The 22,875-nt window shown below is 54.1% G+C and overlaps 3 protein-coding genes across 8 annotated transcripts; 2 read left to right on the top strand and 1 right to left on the bottom strand.

Annotated features, from left to right (window-relative positions):
* The first annotated feature begins 54 nt into the window (after positions 1–54).
* Positions 55–1,492, top strand: LOC133104231 (uncharacterized). Its single transcript, XM_061209867.1, has 2 exons — positions 55–1,351; positions 1,451–1,492. The coding sequence occupies exons 1-2, from the start codon at positions 338–340 to the stop codon at positions 1,490–1,492; spliced, it is 1,056 nt and encodes a 351-aa protein (XP_061065850.1). The 5' UTR covers positions 55–337.
* Positions 1,084–18,848, top strand: TAOK2 (TAO kinase 2). 5 transcript variants are annotated; one of them, XM_061210023.1, is made up of 20 exons: positions 1,084–1,164; positions 1,291–1,351; positions 4,415–4,581; positions 4,760–4,831; positions 4,922–5,023; positions 5,522–5,567; positions 5,700–5,796; positions 5,957–6,070; positions 6,177–6,268; positions 8,357–8,450; positions 8,546–8,627; positions 9,426–9,593; positions 9,768–10,028; positions 10,228–10,389; positions 11,846–12,211; positions 12,297–12,500; positions 12,824–13,063; positions 16,171–16,383; positions 17,343–17,525; positions 17,609–18,848. In XM_061210023.1, exons 3-20 carry the CDS (start codon positions 4,450–4,452, stop codon positions 18,128–18,130), a joined length of 3,150 nt encoding a protein of 1,049 aa, XP_061066006.1. In that variant the 5' UTR covers positions 1,084–1,164; positions 1,291–1,351; positions 4,415–4,449; the 3' UTR covers positions 18,131–18,848. The 5 variants fall into 5 exon arrangements, with proteins under 5 accessions (XP_061066006.1, XP_061066009.1, XP_061066008.1 ...); XM_061210026.1 differs by lacking the exon at positions 17,609–18,848 and adding an exon at positions 17,099–17,206 and having other exon boundaries at positions 17,343–17,410; XM_061210025.1 differs by lacking the exons at positions 17,343–17,525; positions 17,609–18,848 and adding an exon at positions 17,099–17,290.
* A 789-nt stretch (positions 18,849–19,637) lies between these two features.
* HIRIP3 (HIRA interacting protein 3) lies at positions 19,638–22,715 on the bottom strand. Of its 2 annotated transcripts, none has more exons than XM_061210106.1 (7): positions 22,395–22,558; positions 22,197–22,317; positions 21,964–22,078; positions 20,838–21,724; positions 20,430–20,598; positions 20,248–20,346; positions 19,638–20,161 (listed from the first exon to the last, which is right to left on the bottom strand). In XM_061210106.1, the coding sequence occupies exons 1-7, from the start codon at positions 22,457–22,459 to the stop codon at positions 19,998–20,000; spliced, it is 1,620 nt and encodes a 539-aa protein (XP_061066089.1). In that variant the 5' UTR covers positions 22,460–22,558; the 3' UTR covers positions 19,638–19,997. The 2 variants fall into 2 exon arrangements, with proteins under 2 accessions (XP_061066089.1, XP_061066090.1); XM_061210107.1 differs by having other exon boundaries at positions 19,640–20,161; positions 20,700–21,724; positions 22,395–22,715.
* Between the last annotated feature and the right edge of the window lie 160 nt (positions 22,716–22,875).

The following is a 22,875-nucleotide window of genomic DNA, read 5'->3' as shown; positions in this document are numbered from 1 at the left end:
GGTACGGTCATGGAAATGCTTTGACATAAATGCATTGTGACCTTGTGCAGGTCATGCTGCTGTGAAGGGCCTCAGTCTCCTGAAGGGATATGACAGATCGAGTTTTCTCAGCAAAGATTCCTCGAACTTGGGAGCCCACGACCAGGCTGGATAGTTACTAACCAGGACAGTCCGTTTTCCCGCCTTTTCTGCGCCCAGCAGCAGTCTTCCCTTACCCCTCCCAACCTCTACCCTGCACGCAGGCGCAGATCACGGCTTCTTATTTCCTTCCACCCGCGCCCCCTCAAAGCTTCCCCTAGCAACAAGCTCGGGCTCCGCGCTAAGGCGGGGCGAGCGCATGCGCTGCAGCCCTTTCCACCGCCAGTTGTCGGACAGCGCGCTGGGCTCCTCCTCCAAGACTAGCCCTGCTCCCCACCTCCTCCCACCCAGGGTCCGCGTGGCGGGGCGCGCGCGCACTCTGGCTGGGTTTCTGCCCAGCTCTCTGGCCGCATCCTTAAGGAGAGAGGGGCGGGGCTGTTTCCTTTGGGGCCCCGCCCCCTTGGCCCGGTGTCCATACCGCGCCTGCGCGCTCCCGCCCGGTCTCCATCTTGGAATTGGGAGGAAGAGGGAGAGGGAGACTGGGACGAGACCGGGGCTGTGGTGCGGAGAGGCTGAGACTGAGAAGAGGAGAGGGGGAGAGGGCACGGGGACCGCCCTTAGCTACAATCTTTCAGCTGTTCTCGGGAAAGAGAAGGGGAAAGGGAGGGGACCGGGGCGGGAGTGGGGGCTGTCACCCTCGGACCCCGGCGTGAGAGGGGCCGTGCGGTCGGACGTCCTCGGGGTAGGCCCCCTGTCGGTGGCCGAAGACCTGGGGCTCAGTCCCCTCGGTCCCGAATTTCCGGGCCTGACCCCACGCTTCTCAAATATCCGGGTCTCAGCCCCTGAGATTCCAGATATCCGGGACTCGGGTCCCAACCTCTCTAAACCTGGGGCTCTGTTTCACAGGATTTCAAATATCTGGGGTTCAGGACCCTGCGTGCACCAGTATCCGGGGTTCATTCCCCACGAGTTCAAATATCAGATTCGGCCTCCCCCTGTTCAAATACCTGGAGTTCAGACCCCACAATCAGAAATCCGGGATTCAGCAACTGTCGCCCTCGAGGAGGAGGAGGACTGGACCGCGAGGTCAGATCAGGTTGTCACCCCCTCCCCTCCAGGGGAGGCTTCCCGGGCCCGCCCCTCAGGAAGGGCGAAAGCCGAGGAAGAGGTGGCAAGGGGAAAGGTCTCCTTGCCCCTCTCCCTGCTTGGCAGAGCCGCTGGAGGACCCCAGGAGGAGGCGGAGGCGCTGGGGCACCATAGTGACCCCTACCAGGTGAGACACGGGGTGCAGGGGCGCGGGTCCCTGTGTCTAGCTTGAGAAGAAAGGGTGCTGCTTTCTGAGAAGCTGGGCCTGGGTAGGCTCTCTCCTCAGGATGGGGAAGCCCAGCTGGGCCAGTGGTCAGCCTCTGGCTAGCCTTGCCTTCTGCTGCCACCCTCTTCCCCTTCCTCTTCCCTTCATTATGTCTGGTTGATGGGGGGCCTCAGGTGACAGGGTCTCTGATGTCACGGGGGTCACACCCTAAGGTGCTTGAGCTAATCAGATGGATTTGCACCCTTCTGGTTTTCTCCCTGTTCACTTTGCCCCTCACAGCTATCTCTTCATGATTGTAACTCTTTCCTCTGGGATGTTAATTCCCATGCCTCTGGTCCCCATGGTGGGTCTGCTTATCTGTTTTTTAGGCATGGTCTGGTTGGGTTTCTTGTCCTTTCAAGGAAGTGTATATGTGCATTTGTGTTTAGGGGTGCTTGGCAGTATTTCCCCCAACTATTGTTACCTTCCAGCCTCTTGCTGTGATGGTATAAGTAATCTAATTTGTCAAGCGATTTATCATTTACAAAGTGCTCTACATCCGTTCTCTCATGTGACCTCTTCCCCTCTCATTCATCTGGTGAGGGGGCTCTTTTATTGCCTTCTTCCCATTTTACAGTTGAGGCTATTGAGGCCCAGAGAAGTTGCCCAAGGTCACACAGCGGCAGAATAGGATTGGAACCCAGGTCCTTGAACAAGTCTTGCCTGTGCTCCATACCTATCTCTTGTCATCTCTTTTCTTCTGTGCCTAGGTTTAGCCGTGGGTCCAGAAGAGAATGGATTGGGGTGAGATTTAAGAATGGGAGAGAGAAGAGCTTCCTTTTTAGGAGGCCTATACTCAGAAGCTTTTCCTGATGGGAGGCTCTGGCCCCTGCCTTCTGCCTTATGGATTTTTCTCTCTACTGTGACCTTCATCTTTACCCTGATCCCAGTCTTTGGCCTGGGTTCCTGAGAGGGCCATCTCTTCTGACAAATGATAGGGGTGTCTCTTAGCAGTTAAAGCCAAGCTGCCGGGGGGTAGGATGATCCCCAAAGTATTAAAGCCTTGTCGTGGCGACTCTGGAGGCAGGGAAGGAAAAATCCATATGCTGAGTGTCTGCATAGTGTTCCTAAGTACGAGATCTCATTAAAAATTTCACAACAGCTCCACACTGTAATCCGTTTTACTGAAGAGAAGACCAAGTGTAAGGAACTTACTCAAAGCCTTGTTGCTGTACATTGCAGATGAAATGCACTGGTAGTGAAGCTTAGGGCGGACAGGCTTGGGTTTCCTCGTCTGTAGAATGGAGGTAACATTGTCCATTTTAGAAGGTGGTTATGATTTAGCACAGACCTTGGTAATCACTCAAATGTTTGGTATTTGAGGAAGAGGCCCCTTGTGATGTTTTGCTGGCATCTCTTATATGTGACCTGGGGTCCTCAGTTGGCATTCTTGGTTGGGTGCTGGTGAAGAGGTCAAGAAGATTCCTTTGGCAAGTTGTGAGCACCTGCCTTTGTGTGTGGGTGTGTGGTGGGGGTGAGGAGTGCTTGGCAGGGTTGCTGGCAGAAGAATGGAGAAAGGGGCCTGCTTTGAGCAGCCTGGGAGCTGCTTGGGGCTGGGCTGAGGGCAATCAATCAATCTCCCAGGCTATTCTGAGCCCTCTGCACCCTGGGGGCCCACCAGAGAGTCAGGCCTACTCCTTGCCCTCCAGCTTCCAGTGGGGCTGAGGAGACAAAATTAACAACACAACAGGAAACAATGTGTGACAGAATATAATTACATGCTAAATTGTTAGGTGCTTTTAAGGAGCTAGAACTCTGCCCTGGGAGTTGAGCTCTGCTGAAAAACTCCTTTGTGCCTAAATTCCAACAAGTGCTTATCCAGGAGCTTGGCCTGGAATCCCTTCAGGAGGTCTTGGCTCTGATGTACTGCTGGAGTTTTCAGTACATTTCTGGCTGGGGGCTCTAGGAGTTCTTCTCCCCAAGGGCTTGGGGTAGTCAGGGGAGGCTTCCTAGAGGAGGGGGCTGAGCTTGGGGTGAGTTGTTGAGAGAGTAATGAGTACACAGGCCTGACTGGAGAGGAGAAGATCCTGTTCTCTGACCTTGGAGAAGTCCTTCCTTTCTATGCCTCAGCGATCTCATCCGTGAAATGGTGATCATGATCCTGCCCTGCTTGTTTCATAGGGCTATTTTGAAAGCATAGTGGTAGAGGACCAGCTTTGGGCAAGTCACTTAACCCCTCTGAGTGCCTTTCCTCATCTGTAAAATAGGGGTAATAGTAACACCTCATAAGGTTGTGGTGAGGATTGAATGAGAGATAATGCATGTAAGGTGCTTACTATATATGCTTAATAAATGTTCTTTGTACTGCAAATGTCCTGTATCTGTGTGTGTGGCGTGTGCCATTGGACTGGACAAGTAAGGCAGCCCAGATCGCAGGCCCCCAGAGCCAGACACCATTTCTATCCCTGTCCTTCCCATTCTAGATCTCCCGCTTGCCACAGTGTCCCTAGCCCTTTTTGAGAGCGAGTCTCCTGGCCCCTGTGGGCCAGTACCCACTTGTAACAATGGCCGGATTTCCACTGCCTCCGGCCTTGGCTGTTTCCTGCTCTCTTCCAGAGTGTGAGAGGTTGAGGGAGGAGGGGGCCTCAACGCCAAGGGGAACAGGAAGGTACCTGGAAATATTTGGGGCGTGGGACTTGTGGGACAGGACACTTGGGGATCTGGGGTTCTGGCTGGGAGGCAGAATCTTTTATTCTTGAGGGGAGATTTAGGGGTTGGGAAATGGAACTTGTTGAGGGCTGAGGGGTTGGTGAGGATGCTGAGCTCCCAGTCTTCCTTTAGTTTTAGAGACTCCAGGGACCCGGCCCTAGTGCAGTCGTTGCCAGGGCAACTTCATTTTTCTTTTTTTTTGAGCTTTGATATTGTTCCTAATCTCCCCCTGCCCTTCCTTGGTAGTGCCTCCCCCTTATCGGAACTAGGGGAGGAAGGGCCCTTTCTCTCTCTGAGGGCCCCATCTTTGTTCTAAGAGTCCCATCTTTTCACCAGGTCAAGCCCCACTCTCAGGGCCCCCAGGGGCCACCATGCCAGCTGGGGGCCGGGCCGGGAGCCTGAAGGACCCTGATGTGGCTGAGCTCTTCTTCAAGGATGACCCGGAAAAGCTCTTCTCTGACCTCCGGGAAATTGGCCATGGCAGCTTTGGAGCTGTGTACTTCGTGAGTTGAGGCTTGGGAGGGTGGGGCAGGGACTGTCTTCCCGCTGTGGACCTCCAAACAGCCCTGTACACTATTCCACCACACCAGGCTTTCCTGCCCTCTCCTGCTGGGCCAGCAAGTCTTCCTGCTACCCAGTGCTCACTGGGGGCCTTCACTACCTTCTGGTCTGGTCCTCTAGGCCCGGGATGTCCGGAATAGTGAGGTGGTGGCCATCAAGAAGATGTCCTACAGTGGGAAGCAGTCAAATGAGGTAGGTCAGGCTTGAAAGACTGGTAGGAGGCAGGGGACCCCAGGCTCAAGATGCAGGCTAAGTAAGCCTCTCCTCCCCTGACCTTCTCAGAAATGGCAGGACATCATCAAGGAGGTGCGGTTCCTACAGAAGCTCCGGCATCCCAATACCATTCAGTACCGGGGCTGTTACCTGAGGGAGCACACGGCTTGGGTGAGCTGGCCCCCCGACTCTGCCCTGATCTTTGTACTCAGTACTCAGGCCCATCCTTGTCCTGGTCTAGTCTCTTAGGTGGGCCCTGTTCAGGGTGTTGTTGAGCAGATCTTGGGAAGGAGGAAATCTTTCCCAACCTCTGCAGTCCTCAGACAAACTCATAAACAGCACTGTGCGTCCAGAGGGAGAGGCTGAAGAGTGACATAGACTGTTAGCAGTTGAAAGGGGGCACATGGACTGGGAGAGCTGGAGATTGAACGATGGGATTCAGATGGAGGTGGTAGTGATGTCTTGGGCTCTTTCTAAGGGAGACCCTGACTCCAGGGACTTCCCCCCACCCTCTCGTTTCCTCAGTTGTCGTTTCTCCCTGTTATTACCCCGGGACCATTGCTTGAGTAGAGGCTAGGCAAGGAGGCCCACTGTTTCGGATCTCTCTCCAAGGGAGATAGGCCAGGGGTGGCCAGATCTGCTGATCTCTGACCCTTGACCCTTCCATAGCTGGTGATGGAGTATTGCCTGGGCTCAGCTTCTGACCTTCTAGAAGGTAAGTGATTCTTCGGCCAACAAGTGGGAGAAGGGAGAAGAGCAGAGAAGCCGTAGGGGAAGGGTTAAGGGAAGATAGTTCCAGTCCCACCCTTGGGCTCCCTCAGTTTGATGTTTTTCCCTTACTCCCCAGTGCACAAGAAGCCCCTTCAGGAGGTGGAGATTGCAGCTGTGACCCACGGGGCCCTTCAGGGCCTGGCTTATCTGCACTCCCACAACATGATCCATAGGTACAGGCAGCACTGACGATGGCTGGCAGGGGTGGGGGGTGGTGCTCTTTACACCACTCTTCATTCTGCTGGGCTCCAGTCTTCTTGGAAACTTGGTGCAAAAGCCCCTGCCCAGCCTTTCTGAGATACATGTCTTATCCTTGTGCTTTGCCTCTGGCAGGGATGTGAAGGCTGGAAACATCCTGCTGTCAGAGCCAGGCTTGGTGAAACTGGGGGACTTCGGTTCTGCATCCATCATGGCACCTGCCAACTCCTTCGTGGGCACCCCGTACTGGTGAGTGGGTGTGGTGGTGAATGGAGAGAGCTCCCGGGATGTTGGGAGCAAGAGTTGGCAGGGTGTGGGCGGGTGATTAGCCTCTCTCTCCTGACCATTCTCCCAGGATGGCTCCAGAAGTGATCCTGGCAATGGATGAGGGGCAGTATGATGGCAAGGTGGATGTCTGGTCCTTGGGCATAACCTGCATCGAGCTGGGTAAGGACATTCTCCTCTTGGCTCCTTATGCTCTTTTCTCTCCACTCCTTTCTCTTTTTCTTACTATCTCCACACCATCCCATCCTCTGAGGCCTCCAAGCATCTGTCCATTTTGAGTCTACCCTTGATCCCCAGTACAGGCAGCTGTCAAATCCTGCCATTTCTTAGACCTAAAGATTTCATAGCATTCATCTCTTCCTGTCCACTACTCTAGTTCTAAATCTTTTTTGAGTGCCCACTGTGTGCCATGCACTGTGCTAGTAGGTTCTGCGGGTAGAGCAGTGAATGAGGTTCTTGCCCTCTTGGAGCTTACATTCAAGTTGAGGAAATAGGCATGTTTTCTTTCAATGTAAGAAAAGCTGAATGGAGAAGATACGGGAGCAGTACAACCAAAAAACAAGGGACTTGACCTAGTTAAGGGCTGAGGAAGATCTCCTTGTAGCAGAGATTTCTAAACAACCACAAGACAAATAATAGGTAGCTGTTGAAAGACTGTAGGGAAAAGTATTCCAGACAGAGAGAGGAGCATGCCTGGGGAGCTAAGACTAGCTTCAGTTGTTTGGAATATTGCATGTGTTAACAAAGAACAGTGAGTGATAAGGCCAGAGAGTTAGGCTCAGTGAGTTCACGAGGTCTTGAAGCCATGTTGAGGTTCTCATCTCTGCCAGCCAATGCTATTGAAACAACTGTTTTAGTGAGACAGTGTTTGTAAAGCCCTCGACACGGTGCCAGGCACAAAATAGTTGCCCAAGAAAGAGATGTTATTAGTTACTCTTACCAACAACTTCCTGCAGTGATCTCTCCCACTGCCAGTCTCTTCTTCCTTCCAGTCTCTTTTACGTCAGAGAGATGTGCTGTTGTTTTCTCTTCTCCTCAGAGCCGTCAGTGGCTCCCCGTTGCCTTCAAGACTGAAGCCATCCCCATCCTTGCTTACACCAAGCTAAAGGCTCTGCTTCCTAAAGGCTGGCTTTCCTCTTAACAAGTTCTGAATTTTTCCTCTTAATTACCTTTGTTTGTATTGTTTCCTGTGCCCAAGGTTGGAGATTTGGACTTGCCTTTTCCTCCATCTACATATGTCTACATTTACCATTTAAGGCCATGACCAGATAGGCGATGGAAATATGTGAAGCAGGCCAGGTATAAGAAAAATCTAGAGCTGTCCATTTTATTCCTAGTTTTTGGTAGAGACATGGGTACAGGGAACTGTTTCTCTGCTATTGAAAAAACCCATCAATCTTTATTATAAATGGCAACTGATAGTCAGTATCAGGGAAGCAATATGGAGGAGACTACAGCAAACCGGAGGTTGCTGTTCCCACCTGAAGAGGGCAGCTGTTGCTTAGCTCCAGCCCATTGTTATGCAGGAATGTAGGCTCCATTTCACCAGATCTAATTTTTTAACAGAAACTGGAAATTTAGGTTATTATTTCATTATTATTATCAGAATTTAAAAATCACTGTTTAGGCGAAAACCAAAAACAACACAAAGCATTTGTCTGGGCCACAAGGGGCTTCTAGCTTGTGACTTCTGATCTGAGGCCTGCCTCCAATATCCCTTTTTCCAAAATAGCTTCCCTGAATCCCCTGCGAATGTACCAGCTTGAAGTCCCATCACACGCCCAGCTTCCCAGCCATTTACCTGTTTTCCTCTTGTGCCAATTAGCACTTTGAACTTGATGCTATTTGTTCAATCCCATTTAATCTTCCCTATTAGACTGGAAGTTCCTTGAGGACAGGGCCTGTCTATTGTTTTTCATCTTTCCCGTAATACTTAAGTGAGTTTTTTGCTCTGATTTGGCACCTAATAAATATTAGTTGGGTCGGCAACTGAATGTGCTTCCTTCTGCCTTCATTCGTGCTTTTGCACGTGTTATTTTCTTTGATACCTATTTCACCCATGTGCAGTGGAGAGGATGGGTGCTGCGTCTTACAGCGGAAGGAATTAATTGAGATTATGGGAATTGCTCAGGGTCATGGAGTGAGGAAGTCAGGGAGCTGGGGTGTGAACCCAAGTCTTCTGATTTCCATTCCAGTCTCCTCTGCCCACCTGCCACCTCTCACCTTCTCCCCCTTGACCTTTCTCTGTAGCGGAACGGAAACCACCGCTGTTTAACATGAATGCGATGAGTGCCTTATACCACATTGCACAGAACGAGTCCCCCGTGCTCCAGTCAGGACACTGGTGAGGACTGGGATTCCTGGGCCCAGGGGTTAGGCCATAGGGGTAAGGCTGCCTGACTCAAGCCCTCCCCACCCTTACCCTGCTGTCACTTCTAGGTCTGAGTACTTCCGGAATTTTGTCGACTCCTGCCTTCAGAAAATCCCTCAAGACAGACCAACCTCAGAGGTTCTTCTGAAGGTGAGGGCTTACTGGCCTAGCATTCTCCTAGAACTGTGGCTTGTTGGAGCCACAGAAACCCCTCAGTGAAATTAGTGATTCCGGATTCTTCCTCCACTGAGAACTTCATTAATAAACTCCTACCCCCATCCCCAGTGCCCAGTGGACTCTGTGTTTTGCAAGATTTTGTCTACCAGATTACCTTTATTAAGTAATCATTTGTTTTCCCGTCTTTTATTAATCAAAGATATATATAATTGCCAGCCAGAATTTCTGGTCAGTGTGCAATAACCAGGGTTACCACACTGCTCTGATGTAATTCAAGCCAAAAGCCTGTGTAGCCTTGTCGTGGGTAAATGTATGATTTCCCTTAGGCGTTTTTAGAGTTATCAAAAGTAGAGGGGCCCCCATTCCCTTCAGAGATCCATAGGGGCCTAAGGACCCCTAGTTGGGAACTAACTTAGATTGTCTACCCTGACCTACTTGTTTTATAATTATGGGATGCTTTATGAGGCCCAGAGAGGCCTCATGACGTGTCCAGGGGCACCAAGCACTTTGATAGAAGACCTGGACTAGAATCCAGATCTCCTGGCTGTTCTTGCCTGTCAGCCATGCCTGGAGGAACAAGAGACTGTCTGGGGAGTAGAGACGGGGTGGTAAAAATTAATGTGGGAGGAGGGGTTGGGACAAGGCCAGCATCAACCTGTGGTGGGCATGGGCCCCAGGGGAGTGCCTCAGGCCAGAGGGAATGCCAAGATCCACGGGATATTGGGATGCGGGAGGTGCTTGGCGGCAGGCCTCAGTGTTCTCTTCCCCCAGCACCGCTTTGTGCTCCGGGAGCGGCCACCCACAGTCATCATGGACTTAATCCAGAGGACCAAGGATGCTGTTCGGGAGCTGGACAACCTGCAGTACCGCAAAATGAAGAAGATACTGTTCCAAGAGGCGCCCAATGGCCCTGGCGCTGAGGCCCCAGAGGAGGAGGAGGTGACCCAGCTTGTCCTGCCACCCTTCTTCACCACCATGTTGTGCTTGCCTCCTAGCAGTTGCTTGGCGCCCCTCCCCACCCTTCTCCATACCCCCTGTCTCTTTGTGCTACCTCCGTATGCACATCCCTTGTCCTTCCCCTTCCCTGCCCAACAGCCTGTGTCCTGTCTACAGGAGGCAGAGCCCTACATGCACCGGGCCGGGACGCTGACCAGTCTAGAGAGTAGCCATTCAGTGCCCAGCATGTCCATCAGCGCCTCCAGCCAGAGCAGCTCAGTCAACAGCCTAGCAGATGCCTCTGACAATGAGGAGGAGGAGGAGGAGGAGGAGGAGGAGGAGGAGGAGGAAGAAGGCCCTGAAGCCCGGGAGATGGCCATGATGCAGGAGGGCGAGCACACAGTCACCTCCCACAGCTCCATCATCCACCGGCTGCCGGTATGCAGCTCACCCTGAGTAGGCCTGACAGCGGCAGGGCTGAGCCCCAGCTCTCCTTCTCAGGAATCACCTTGGTTCCCTGCTGTCCCTCCCATGTGTGACTGCTCCTTCTCTAAGTCTGACTGGGTCTCCAGGGAACTCCCTGTGGGCTCATTGACCTCTGAGCCTTGGGCATTCCTTCCACCTTCCCTTCCTCTAGGGCTCTGACAACCTCTATGATGACCCCTACCAGCCAGAGATGACCCCAGGCCCTCTCCAGCCACCTGCAGCCCCGGCTCCCACATCCACCACCTCTTCTGCCCGCCGACGGGCCTACTGCCGCAACCGGGACCATTTTGCCACCATCCGTACTGCCTCCCTGGTAAGTGCAGCCATCCTGGATGCCCCAGACCATCTAAGTCCAGAAATGACTTTCCCCCTGTGGCATATGATTAAGTCCAGACTCCACCCTCACTTTGTGTTGCTGTCTCTTGCCTTCTCACCTCGACCGTCTCACCTAAACCCTCCCCTCTCCCCTCCCTTCTCCCAATAGACTATTTTGGTCACATTGCCCAGCTCGTACTCCATTTTTGTGGCTGGACTTAAATAGCATCTCCTGGCATGCCTTCCCAGGCTCCTGGCCAGCCAGGTGCTTCATATCCTGTGCTGTGGTACTCCTGAACAGCATGATGACAGGTTTGCTGGATTCTGTGCCCCTAGAGGGCAGAGATGGTGTACAGGTATCTGCCTGTGCCAGTAATTGGCTTTCAGGCCCACACACATCCCTGTATTTAATTCTTCCAGCTCTTCTGGGAGGGTGAGGGTATGATCCCATTTGTGAGATGAAACAGCTGTGACTCAGAGGGGCTACCTTTGGTGGTTCCCAAATTCTGTTACCCAGGACCTTGGTCCTCTCTTAAAGTCACAGCGATGTTTTTCTCAGTTCATAGGAAAGGGGGTATACTTTTCCTAAAACACAGTTTTTCGTCCATACTTTTAATAAACTTTTAGATTACATTCCTGTTTAGCTGTAAGCTTCGATGGTCCCCTTGGAGGCCACTGGTTGGTCTAGTATGTTCTTGTAGCCTCTGCTTGTGGCTGGTTGTTCTTTTAGGACAACTCTTCAGACCCTGTGGTGCTTGGTGCTTTGTGGTACTGTGCAGAGAGGTCTGTGATTTCCAGGGGTTTGGCCACCTGGACTAGTTTGGGGTACATTGACATAGCCCCTTGACAGTGAGATATGAGCTCAAACTTCAGATGAGGACATCCAGGCCCAGTGTTCTTGTTATTCCAGTGTCCCATGGTCCATATTCTGGCTCCGTATCTGAGCTGTAAAGAGTCTTCAGTGTTTGCTGAAGGGAAAGGAACCATCACTTACTGGTTCAGAGTGTTCTAGACACTATTACATAGGTAGCAAAGTTAATCTTCCCAGCCTGCTGTGAGGAGGTGGTATTGTCCCATTTAATAGAGCTAAGGCTTAGCAGCATTAACTTGCTTGAGGTCACAGGGTTAGTCAGTGGCAGAGCTGGGATCTGGTCCCAGGTCTGTCTGATTCTTTTACTGTTTTGAATAAATCTGAATTGTTCCTACTTTTATGCAAGACCCTGTGCTCAGCACCTTTTCTTGTCTCATTCAGTCTCACCAACCTCTGAAGGAGACATCTCCATGATCCCGTTGAGGTGGCAGGCTCAGAGAGGTTAAGTGTGAGGAAGATATCAAATGAGAATTAAACCCATGAGGCTAAAACTCACGTTCTTCCCCCCTAGAGCACGAAGACTGTGTTAATAAAATGGGGGCCAGGGCTGCGCCCCACTTCTCATCCTTTCTCCCGCCCCCAGGTCAGCCGTCAGATCCAGGAGCATGAGCAGGACTCAGCCCTGCGGGAGCAGCTGAGTGGCTATAAGCGGATGCGACGACAGCACCAGAAACAGCTGCTGGCGTTGGAGTCGAGGTTGAGGGGTGAGCGTGAGGAGCACAGTGCACGGCTGCAGCGGGAGCTCGAGGCACAGCGGGCTGGCTTTGGGGCTGAGGCCGAAAAGCTGTCAAGGCGGCACCAGGCTATCGGTGAGAAGGAGGCGCGAGCTGCCCAGGCTGAGGAGCGTAAGTTCCAGCAGCACATCCTCGGGCAGCAGAAGAAGGAGCTGGCCGCCCTGCTGGAGGCGCAGAAGCGAACCTACAAACTTCGGAAGGAGCAGCTGAAGGAGGTGGGATAGGGCTGCAGCAGTGGGTGGGGTTGATGGAGGGTGAGGCGGACCCTGACCTCCTTGCTCTCCTGCTGCCCTTTCCTAGGAGCTCCAGGAGAACCCCAGCACACCCAAGCGGGAGAAGGCGGAGTGGCTTTTGCGGCAGAAGGAGCAGCTACAGCAGTGCCAGGCGGAGGAGGAGGCTGGGCTGCTGCGGCGGCAGCGCCAGTACTTTGAGCTGCAGTGTCGCCAGTACAAGCGCAAGATGCTGCTGGCTCGTCACAGCCTGGACCAGGACCTGCTTCGAGAGGTAGGCCACCCCCTCCCTGTTCCCCTCCCAGATCCCAGGCACCTACCCTTTTCCATTTGCCGCACTTGTGGTTGTCTTTCCCCTCTGCCCTCATTCGTGTCACAGCTCGGCTTCTCTTCAACACCTCTTTCGCTTCTCGTGCCCACTAGACCCTGCTAGAGTTCCCAGGCCAGCTAGGAGCTTGGTTCCCTTACACCTCTCATCTACACCCCTCATCTCCCCACCCTCGGCTCCCTCTGCGAAGGAGTCCTGGGGCTCTCACTTCCTTGACACCAACAAGGCTTTCTGACCAGTTTCTGGGCCCTGCCTCCCTTTTGCCTCAGGACTTGAACAAGAAACAGACACAGAAGGACTTGGAGTGTGCGCTGCTGCTACGGCAGCATGAGGCCACACGGGAGCTGGAGCTACGGCAGCTCCAGGCCGTACAGCGCACACGGGCTGAGCTCACCCGCCTGCAGCACCAGACGGAGCTGGGCAACCAGCTGGAGTACAATAAGCGGCGTGAGCAAGAGTTGCGGCAGAAGCATGCGGCCCAGGTTCGCCAGCAGCCCAAGAGCCTCAAAGTACGTGCAGGCCAGCGTCCCCTGGGCCTCCCGCTCCCCATTCCTGGGGCTCTGGGACCACCTAACACAGGCACCCCTAGAGAAGAGCAGTCCTGCTCATCTGGCCAGGAGGCAGACCAAAGAATTCTGGGAGAGGAGGAGGAAGCAGTTCCAGAGAGAAGGATTCTGGGGAAGGAAGGGGCTGCCTTGGAGCCAGAGGAGCAGAGGATGCTGGGAGAAGAGTCAGGAGCCCCTAGTCCCAGTCCACAGAAACGTAGGAGTTTGGTTGATGAGGAAGTTTGGGGGCTACCTGAGCAGGAGATAGAGGAGCTTAGAGTTCCATCCCCGGCACCCCAGGAGAGGAGCATTGTGGGCCAGGAGGCATCCGGGGAATGGAGGTTGTGGGGGAAGGAGGATGGTAGCCTCTTGGATGAGGAGTTTGAGCTTGGCTGGGTCCAGGGTCCAACACTGACCCCAGTCCCTGAGGAGGAGGAGGAAGAGGAGGAGGGGGCTCCATTTAGGACCCCGAGGGATCCTGGAGATGGCTGTCCCTCACCAGACATCCCCCCTGAACCCCCTCCAACACATCTGAGGCCCAGCCCTACTAGCCAGCTCCCTGGACTCCTGTCCCATGGCCTCTTGGCTGGACTCTCCTTTGCAGTGGGGTCCTCCTCTGGCCTCTTGCCCCTACTACTTCTGCTGCTGCTCCCACTGCTGGCGGCCCAGGGTGGGGGTGGCCTGCAGGCAGCCCTGCTGGCCCTTGAGGTGGGGCTGGTGGGCCTGGGGGCCTCCTACCTACTGCTTTGTACAGCTCTGCACCTGCCCCCCAGTCTATTCCTACTCCTGGCTCAGGGCACCGCACTGGGGGCCGTCCTCAGTCTGAGCTGGCGCCGAGGTCTTATGGGTGTCCCTCTGGGCCTTGGGGCTGCCTGGCTCCTAGCCTGGCCAGGCTTGGCTCTACCTCTGGCAGCTGTGGCAGCTGGGGGCAAATGGGTGCGGCAGCAGGGCCCTCGGATGCGCCGGGGCATCTCTCGACTCTGGTTGCGCGCTCTGCTGCGTCTGTCGCCCATGGCCTTCAGGGCCCTACAGGGCTGTGGGGCCGTGGGGGATCGGGGCCTATTTGCACTCTACCCCAAGACCAACAAGGATGGCTTCCGCAGCCGTCTGCCTGTCCCTGGGCCCCGGCGGGGTAATCCTCGCACTGCCCGACACCCACTAGCCCTGTTGGCAAGGTTTTGGGCCCTGTGCAAGGGCTGGAACTGGCGCCTGGCACGGGCCAGCCAAGGTTTAGCCACCCGCTTGCCCCCCTGGGCCATCCACACACTGGCCAGTTGGGGCCTGCTTCGGGGTGAGCGGCCCAGCCGTATCCCCCGGCTGCTACCACGCAGCCAGCGCCGGCTAGGCCCCCCTGCCTCCCACCAACCACCACCAGAGACTCTAGCTGGGCGGAGATCCCGAACCCGCCAGTCCCGGGCCCTGCCTCCCTGGAGGTAACCAACTGTAGCTCCTCCCCAGCCCAAATCTAGAGCATTGAGCACTTTATCTCCCACTACTCAGTGAAGTTTCTCCAGTCCCAGTCCTCTCCTCCCTTTCACCACTCCTTCCTCGGTATGCTTCCCCACCTCACCCCTAGCCCTTTGGGCCTCTAGACAGGCAGCCTCCTCCACCGTGGAGTCCGGAGATTATATTTTGTGTTCTCCTAATGCTCCCCCCCACCCTAAGTTATTGCTGTTCTCCCGCTGTGTGTGCTCATCCTCACCCTCATCGACTCAGGCCTGGGGCCAGGGGTGGCAGTGGGTGGGAAGAGTCATGTTTTTTTTTTCTCTCTTTGATTTTGTTTTTCTGTCTCCCTTCCAACCTGTCCCCTTTCCCCCACCAAAAAAAGAAAAAGACAAACACAAATAAAATATCTGAGCGGAACTGTACCTTTGGCCCAGGCTGCCTCTGTCTGCTTTGTCCTGCCGCCTAGCCTCCCCGGTATGCCCCCAATCTGGACCCTTGGCCCCCAGTTCCATGACCTCTTCACCCCATCTACGTTATCTCAACCCCTTTCACTCCTCAGCCTCATCCTCTCTACCTTCATAGCTTCGTTGCACCATGACCACCACCAGTTCAGGGGTCTGGGCCCCTGTTGAGCTTCCCCAGAACTTCTTGGTCCCACAGTTCCCCTGTTTGTGGATTCCTCCCCGAGAGTCCTCAGGTTCTGGGTCCTTTTGTCCTCATTCACTGCCTTTCCTCCCAACCCACTCCCTACGTGGTTCCCTTCTGTCTGGGAGCTGAGTTTCTCTCCTGGCGTCAGGCATTACCCTAGAGGGCTGGGGGGATGGGACTGCGAACCGTCCACAGTAGGGGGTGGTGAGCTTGGGGGCCCAGACAGAGTGTGGGGGCCGCGGAAATGGGGTTGGTTGTGGGCTTGGAGTGGGAGCTGAGTACACAAGGGGCCGGGCTGGAATGTGGAAATCTGGTCAGGGTGGCAGCTGCTGGCCTGTTGAACTTGTCAGGCCCTTTCTGGCCACCTCCTTTGCCCCTTTCCCTTATGTGGCCCGAGATGGGGCCACCCAACTTATCCATTTCTTAGCTTGGTGCTTATCCTTCCCTCCCTCCCACCCTGAGGTGTTGAACCTGGGACTTCCTCTGTCTTTCCTCAGCTGTGTTGCTGTCTTCCATGTGTGTGTTGAGAGACTTGGTTTTCTCACTTGTGCATATTCTGTATCTGCTCACAGGCGTCTATCTCTAGGTTATATTTTCTCCCTCTTTGCATGGTCAAAGCTTCTTGTGTGCACTCAGTACTCTAAAGATTCTCAGTTCCCTGTCCATGAACTCTCCTGCTGTTTCTTGTGAGTTTTCCACCCAACTCTGTGAACGTGCTCTTGGAAGCTGTCTTGTTTTCTTTGCATCTCTTGCCCATTGAGAATCTTCCTGATCTCTCTCAACACAATCCCATCTCTCCATGTCTGTCTGTATACAGCTCCCCCCGCCCCCTCTGTCTAACATGTTTTCTGTTTCTCTCCCTCTTCTTGTCTCTGCTTCTGTCTCCTCTCCTCCTCTCTTTCTTCTCCCTTTCCCCTGGTTGTTCCTCCTCCTCCTCCCCCCTGCCCCCATCTCCCCTTGGTCCGTCCACTGCATAGTCTAAGGAGCTGCAGATCAAGAAGCAGTTCCAGGAGACGTGTAAGATCCAGACTCGGCAGTACAAGGCTCTGCGGGCACACTTGCTGGAGACCACGCCCAAAGCTCAGCACAAGAGCCTCCTTAAGCGGCTCAAGGAAGAACAGACCCGCAAGCTGGCAATCCTAGCTGAGCAGTACGACCAGTCCATCTCAGAGATGCTCAGCTCACAGGCGGTGAGGCCTGGGGTCCAGGGAGGGAGCATGGTGGAGGTTGGCCTTTGTATTTCCAGCTTAGCTGTGGGCACTGCAGGTGGGGGGTGTAGACAGAGATAGGGCATTTTGTTCTTGGGAAACTCAGATATTCTTCCACTGTTGGTATTCTCTGCAATGGTTTTATTATTTCTCTTAAGTATTTTCTTAAGGTCTTGACAAAGCCAGACTGCCTACTCCACCAAGAACCACCAAGGAAAGAGTGGCTGTAATTTTTTCCTGGGCCTGAGTTAGTTTAATCTGTGAACAGGGAACAAATCAAAATGATTGTGGCCCTCAGGCCAATTTGCTCAGACTTCTGGAGGATTTTGAAGGTTGCTGTTCTAAAAGTGATCACACATCACACTGGAATAGGCCACTTAAAATAACACTGTAAAAAGTAAAAGTGTCCTTATTCATTGCCATTCCCTCACCTAACCCACCTCTCAGAGGTAACTGTTGTTAACAATTAATTGTATTTTAGATTTTTTCCTATGCATATTTAGAAAATTATATAAAAATTTTAAACAAAAGTGGAATCATACTTTATATACTGGTCTCTAACTTCTTTTTCCACCTTGTATTTCTTGGACATCTTTCCATGTCAGTACACATATCTCATTTTTTAAGAGCATAGAGTTTTCCATGGTATGGATGTACCATAATTTATTTAACCCATCCCTTATTGGTGGACGTTTAGGTTGTTTCCAGTATTTTGCTATTACAACGCTTCAGTGAACACCTTCGAGCACATGTGCAAGTATACCTGGGGGATAAATTCCTGGAAGTGTAATTGCTGTGTCACAGGGTATGACGACCTTTCATTTTGATAGATGTTGAGACTGGCTGCTTCTTGAAACCTGAGGGCCCAGGCCTACTGGGGCAGGGGAGGATTGTGGGGGTAGGGGAGGAGGCCCCTAAAACTTGCTCTACCTAATCTCTAGCTGCGGCTTGATGAGACCCAGGAGGCAGAGTTCCAGGCCCTTCGGCAGCAGCTTCAACAGGAGCTGGAGCTGCTCAATGCTTACCAGAGCAAGATCAAGATCCGCACGGAGAGTCAACACGAGAGGGAGCTACGGGAGCTGGAGCAGAGAGTAGCTCTGAGGCGGGCACTGCTGGAGCAGCGGGTAAGAGGGCTGGGCTTCCAGGGTGGGGTGGGGAGGGCAGCCCCCACCCCCGGACCCTCTGACCTCTATTCTGGGTACCTCAGGTGGAAGAGGAGCTGCTGGCCCTGCAGACGGGGCGCTCTGAGCGAATCCGGAGTTTGCTCGAGCGGCAGGCCCGTGAGATCGAGGCTTTCGATGCTGAGAGCATGAGGCTGGGCTTCTCCAGTATGGCTCTGGGGGGCATCCCAGCTGAGGCTGCTGCCCAGGGCTATCCTGCTCCACCCCCTGCCCCCGCCTGGCCCTCCCGTCCTGTTCCCCGTTCAGGGGCGCACTGGAGCCATGGCCCTCCTCCACCAGGCATGCCCCCCCCAGCCTGGCGTCAGCCCTCTCTCCTGGCTCCCCCGGGTCCCCCAAGCTGGCTGGGGCCCCCAGCACAGAGTGGGACACCCCGTGGTGGAGCCCTGCTGCTGCTAAGAAACAGCCCCCAGCCCCTGCGACGAGCAGCCTCGGGGGGCAGTGGCAGTGACAGTGTGGGCCCACCTGCTGCTGCAGTGCCTGGGCCTCTGAGCCGCAGCACCAGTGTCGCTTCCCACATCCTCAATGGTTCCTCCCACTTCTATTCCTGAAGTACAAGGTGGATAAGCCGATGAATGAGGCAGGGGTGGGTGGAGCCTGATCCTGGAGGGCTGTAAGCCTGAGGTCCACCCAAGGGTGGGGGACAGGAAGTTGGCTCCAGCTCCCCTCAGACCTCATCTCATGAGCTTCTTGGGCTGGCCAGTGGCCCAAGGCCAGCTTGGGCATAGGTGCCTCAAGGCTGACCAGGAGCCCCTGCCTCCCCACCATGGTGCCAGGGTTTCTCTCCATCACAGCCTCGGGAAAGGAGGGAGATATGCGTGTCAAATATTCATCTAGTCCCCTGGGGGAGGGGAAGGGTGGGTCTAGATATATTATATAAAGAGAACTATACTACCCCCTGGAATGGGGCCATGGACTTGGGGATGCCCGGCCCCCCAGACCTGGGATGTGACAGAGCAGGTCTGGGGCCTGGGGTGGGGAGAACGGGAGGAAAAGTTCTTCCTAAAAGAAAGATCAGGATGGGGTCTTGGGGTCAGGATGCCTGGGTCTCTCCATTCCCCTGTTGCTGTCTGACGTCCTGTGCCGTCTTGTCCTTTATCCTTTTTTTTTTTTTTAATTGAGATTTGAGCTGGGGCAGGGGAACAAAATAAGAACCTTAGAAGGGGCTGCTCCCAGGCCTGGGGGCAGTCATGAGAGACCCTCCCAGCTACGGGGCTGGCACAGAGCCCCATGGCAAGCTTTTAATAAACTGTTGGTTATTCTAACAGATCCCAGGACTCACCTTTTCTGTCTAAGGTGTATATTAAGGAATGTTCAGTGGCAGTGATAGTGTTACTTGTATTTAAAAAGAGAACTCACTGGGCTAACTAAAAATTTCAGTGACTTTACTGACTTTGGACATGACTGAATCCAGAGCTTCAAAGGAAGTCATCAGTCTCTGGAGCTCTGCTTCCCTTTGCTTTGGCTTCAGATTTTCAGAAGGTTCACCTTACCCACAGGCCCCTGGCAGCTCCAATCTTACAACCTACCAACAACCTCAACAGCAAGAATTCCAGCAGTCTTGAAGTGACTTCATTGGTTTGATCTGTAGCTAGAGGCCTGGGGTGCTCTGATTGGTCAGGTTTAGACCCTGTACCCACCGCTTTAAGGCTGAAAGAGTCGGCCCGGGGACTAAGTGGCTGTTTCCAGAAAGGGGAAGAAAGACATAAACAACAGCTGTTCCCAAGACTTTTCATTTTGTGCTTCACATTCTTAAGGCCAGTTATTCAGATCTTCCTCCTAACTAAGCTTTAGGTTATCAGACAACTAAAAGCAGGGTGGTCAGGGACTTGCCTGGCGGTCCTGTGATCAAGACTCCCTGCTTCCACTGCAGGGGGCATGGGTTTGATCCCTGGTTGGGGAACTAAGATCCCACATGCCACACAGCGTGGCCTAAGTAAATAAATAAAAGCAGGGTGGTCATAGGGGTCCACTGGTCAGGCTGGAGAAAGGAGCCACACTCTTTTTGAATCAAGCCTGGTGGCAGACTGGATGGCAGGGTCAGGAGGCTGGGACTTTCTTTGGAGAATCTGGGGGAAATTAAAGGGAACCAAAAAAAAAAAAAAAATAAGGGAACCAGATGAGGGGGACAGTGCCTACTCCTCAGCTTCCTGGACCAAAGTACAGGGGGTGAGAGTGGGGGACCAGTTTTGATGAGGTGATTCAAACACTCCTTTATTGAGTCTTTAAAAATAAATCCCTGTAAACACTTTAAACTGGGAATGTGAAGCTGAGAAGCAGAATCCCAATAACTTGTGTCCCTGGGAGCTGCGAGTCTTCTCCGAAGAAAGCTGCTTCTGCTCTGCTGGCAGAGTTGGGGGTGGGTATGCTATATATGCTTTCTACAAGTGGGAAGTCCCTCCTGGGGACAGGGGGAGCTCAGTTGCTCTCGCCATCACTGCTGATGATGCCACGCATATGTGACCAGTCTGGGGGTGGGGGGCGGGGCCGCTCTTCCTCTGAGTCCAGGGTCCTGTGGTATAGCTCCCCCGGTGGGGCTGCTTCTCCTGCAGGGTTCCAGGCTGTGCGTCTGCGTGGCCGGCCTAGAGGGGAGGAGAAAGCAGGAGATGAGTTGTCTGAGAAAGTCCATGCCCCATCTGCTCCTGGAGAGTGGAAGGAAGCCCCTCACCTGAACCACTGATGATGTTGGTAATGTCCAAGGAGGCTACCTCAGCTGCCTCTTCCCGCTGCTCCTTCAGGACCCGACACTTCTCTAAGGAAGGGTTACCTGGGGCAGAAGAAGCTCGTGATCCTCTCCTCCCCAGCAGCCAAGGCCTTCTCCTGCAGCCCCCAGGGCACGCCCAGCCTCACCCTTCATGCCCAGGGCTTCCAGCTCTGCCCGGAGAACACTCAGGCGTTCCTTGTGTGAACGGCAGGAGCCCAGCAGCTTCTTGTAGTTTCGATGAGCCCCACAGGCCCGAATGTAGCGCTTTAGCCTCATCACAGACGGGTGGTCCTCACCAGGGCGACCAGAGCCAGCCTGGCAAGGGAAGATAGCAGCTGAAGGCCAAGCCTTTTGGGCTTGAGTCAGGGTCTCCCTCTTCCTTGATGGTAGCCTCCCACCCCATCTTCAACCCTCACCTTCCTGCCTTTATGTTCTGGACTGCCATCTGTGGAAGAGGAGGAGGAGCTTCGTGTCCTGCCTTTCTTGGAGCTCTTCTTGGAAGAGCGGTTCTTTCTCTCCTTCTTGGGGGTCCCCTCTGCCTCGCTGTCACTCACCTCCTTCTCCGAGTCACTTGCTTCACCATTGATAGTGCCCACGTTGGCTGTCTTTCCAGTAGTTGGTGTCATCTTTCTCCAGCTGTTTTCCCCATCCTCCTCACTGCTTTCACTCTGCCTTTTCCCACCCTTCCACTGGGTGCTGTCTTTGCTCTTCCTCTGCACTAGGGGCTCTTCATCTTCCCCACTGCTATCCCCACTGCCTGCTGCTGATCTTTCCTTCTGTTCCTCTCTGTCCCCCGGGTATCCCAGCAGTCTTGCTGCCCTGCTTTTCTGCTTACAGCTCCTCTCCTCCCGAGAGGAGGACCTTTGACCTCCACTGCTCTGGGCTGTGAGTTTCCACTCCTCTTCTTCCTCTCTGTTCTCTTTCTTCTTGGCTAGGGTCTCCTCCTCACTCTCCTTTTCACTTTCCTGGTGGCTTTTAGCTCCTTTCTTTCCCTCTGCCTTCTTTCCTGGCCCCTGGGCACGTTCCTCACTGTCTTCACTCTCCTCCCTGACCTGTTTCCTACTGGCTGAGGCCTTGCCTGGTGCCTGCCTGTTCTTTGTCCCAGGCTTCTTCCTAATCCTGCCCTTGGACTCCTTTTCCTCCTCCTCCTTCTCTTCCTTTTCCTCATCTTCCTCTTCCTCACTGCTTTCTTCTTTCCAGACCTTACTCTTTCTGGCAGAGCCCTCTTCCTCCTCCTCACTGCTCCCCTTCACCTCCTCCTTCTCTAATCCCATCTTTGCAGTCAGGTCTCTCTGCTGTTCTTCCTCATCACTGCTCTCCTCAATTGCTTTCTTTGAGGCTCGCTTTGGATTCTCATCCTCAGCTGGACTGACTTCTGCTGCCATCCCATTCTTTGCTGGGAGGCCGAAGCAGTCTGGACTGGAGGCTGCAGAGCTGGGCTCTGGAATGTGGAGAGAAGAGAAGGTTGGGACAGGTTCCTCATGTCCCTTCTCCCTCCACTTGGGATTGGTTGCCTCGAATCCTGCTCTGATGGAGGGAAGGGCAGTAGGAAACAGCTCTCAGTCCACCCTGTTCCTGGCCCCTGACTCACGGGCCACGCGCCCTCACCTAAGGCCTCGGAACATAACACACGCACAATAAATACCTTTAGCATGAACCAACTATGCAGAAGGCACTAACCTGACTCCGAATTGAAACGGAACCTTTTTCTCGCTGGGTCACGGCAGGGGATGGGAGACCTCTTGGCCTTCTTGGCAACGTCGAGCCTCTTTTCCCTGCCACCCGCTTCATCCACCTGTGTGTGCATCAAGAGAGCATCACGTGTACCAAGGTTGTGTTCTGCCCCACCCCTCTCAGGCCCCTCCTCCACGGCCACAACCCCCGCCTGCGGTGGCCCAGGCTCGGGCCCACACCTGCATCTTCAGCAGCTCCTCCTCCACTAGCCGCTTCAGCGCCTGCTTCTCCTCGGGTTCCAGGTGGTCGCGGCCAGCGTGAGCCAAGAACCTCCGCCGCACGATGGAGTGCGTAAGCGTGCTGCGGAAACACGTGTCACGACGGAGTCCCCGTCCCGCCCCTGCCCTTTACAACCCCGCCTCCAACCTCCGGTGCACCTGAGGTCCGGGCGGCCTTGGAAGAAGCTACGGGTGAACTCCTGCATCTCATTCTCCCGAGCCATTTTGCTCCACCTGATATCGGCGGCTCCCGCCTTTTTTCTTCTCGGCCTCCGTCCACGCGTTTGACAGGAGCTTGCGCACGCGCAGTATCGTGGCGCCGTGAGGTGGAGGACCGTTGAGTGTCCGTTACGGGCCGCTTGGACCCAGAACTTTGCCAGACAAAACTTGCCTTCCCCGGGCAGTTGGAGAGTCTCGCGGTTCCTTCCTTTTCTTAGAACGAATCTCTTTTGAAGGAGAATTCTCGTTAGAAACCGATTGGGAGCCGGCTACACCTTTGGATGTAACAATCAACCCGCGACGAGGCCTCCGTTCGTGGTCACGGGCAGCAACTAGGCATCTGTGATTTTGAAAGACAGAAGGAAAAGGGCGTCCTCGCCAGGAGACTAGGAATCCCAGGAGGAATGTCTTCTCGTGGCTT

Source organism: Eubalaena glacialis, chromosome 13 (genome assembly GCF_028564815.1).
Source record: "Eubalaena glacialis isolate mEubGla1 chromosome 13, mEubGla1.1.hap2.+ XY, whole genome shotgun sequence".
NCBI classification, from domain to species: Eukaryota; Metazoa; Chordata; class Mammalia; order Artiodactyla; family Balaenidae; genus Eubalaena; species Eubalaena glacialis.
The sequence above is the reverse complement of the archived record's forward strand: the minus strand, read 5'-3'. Positions and strand labels throughout refer to the sequence as shown.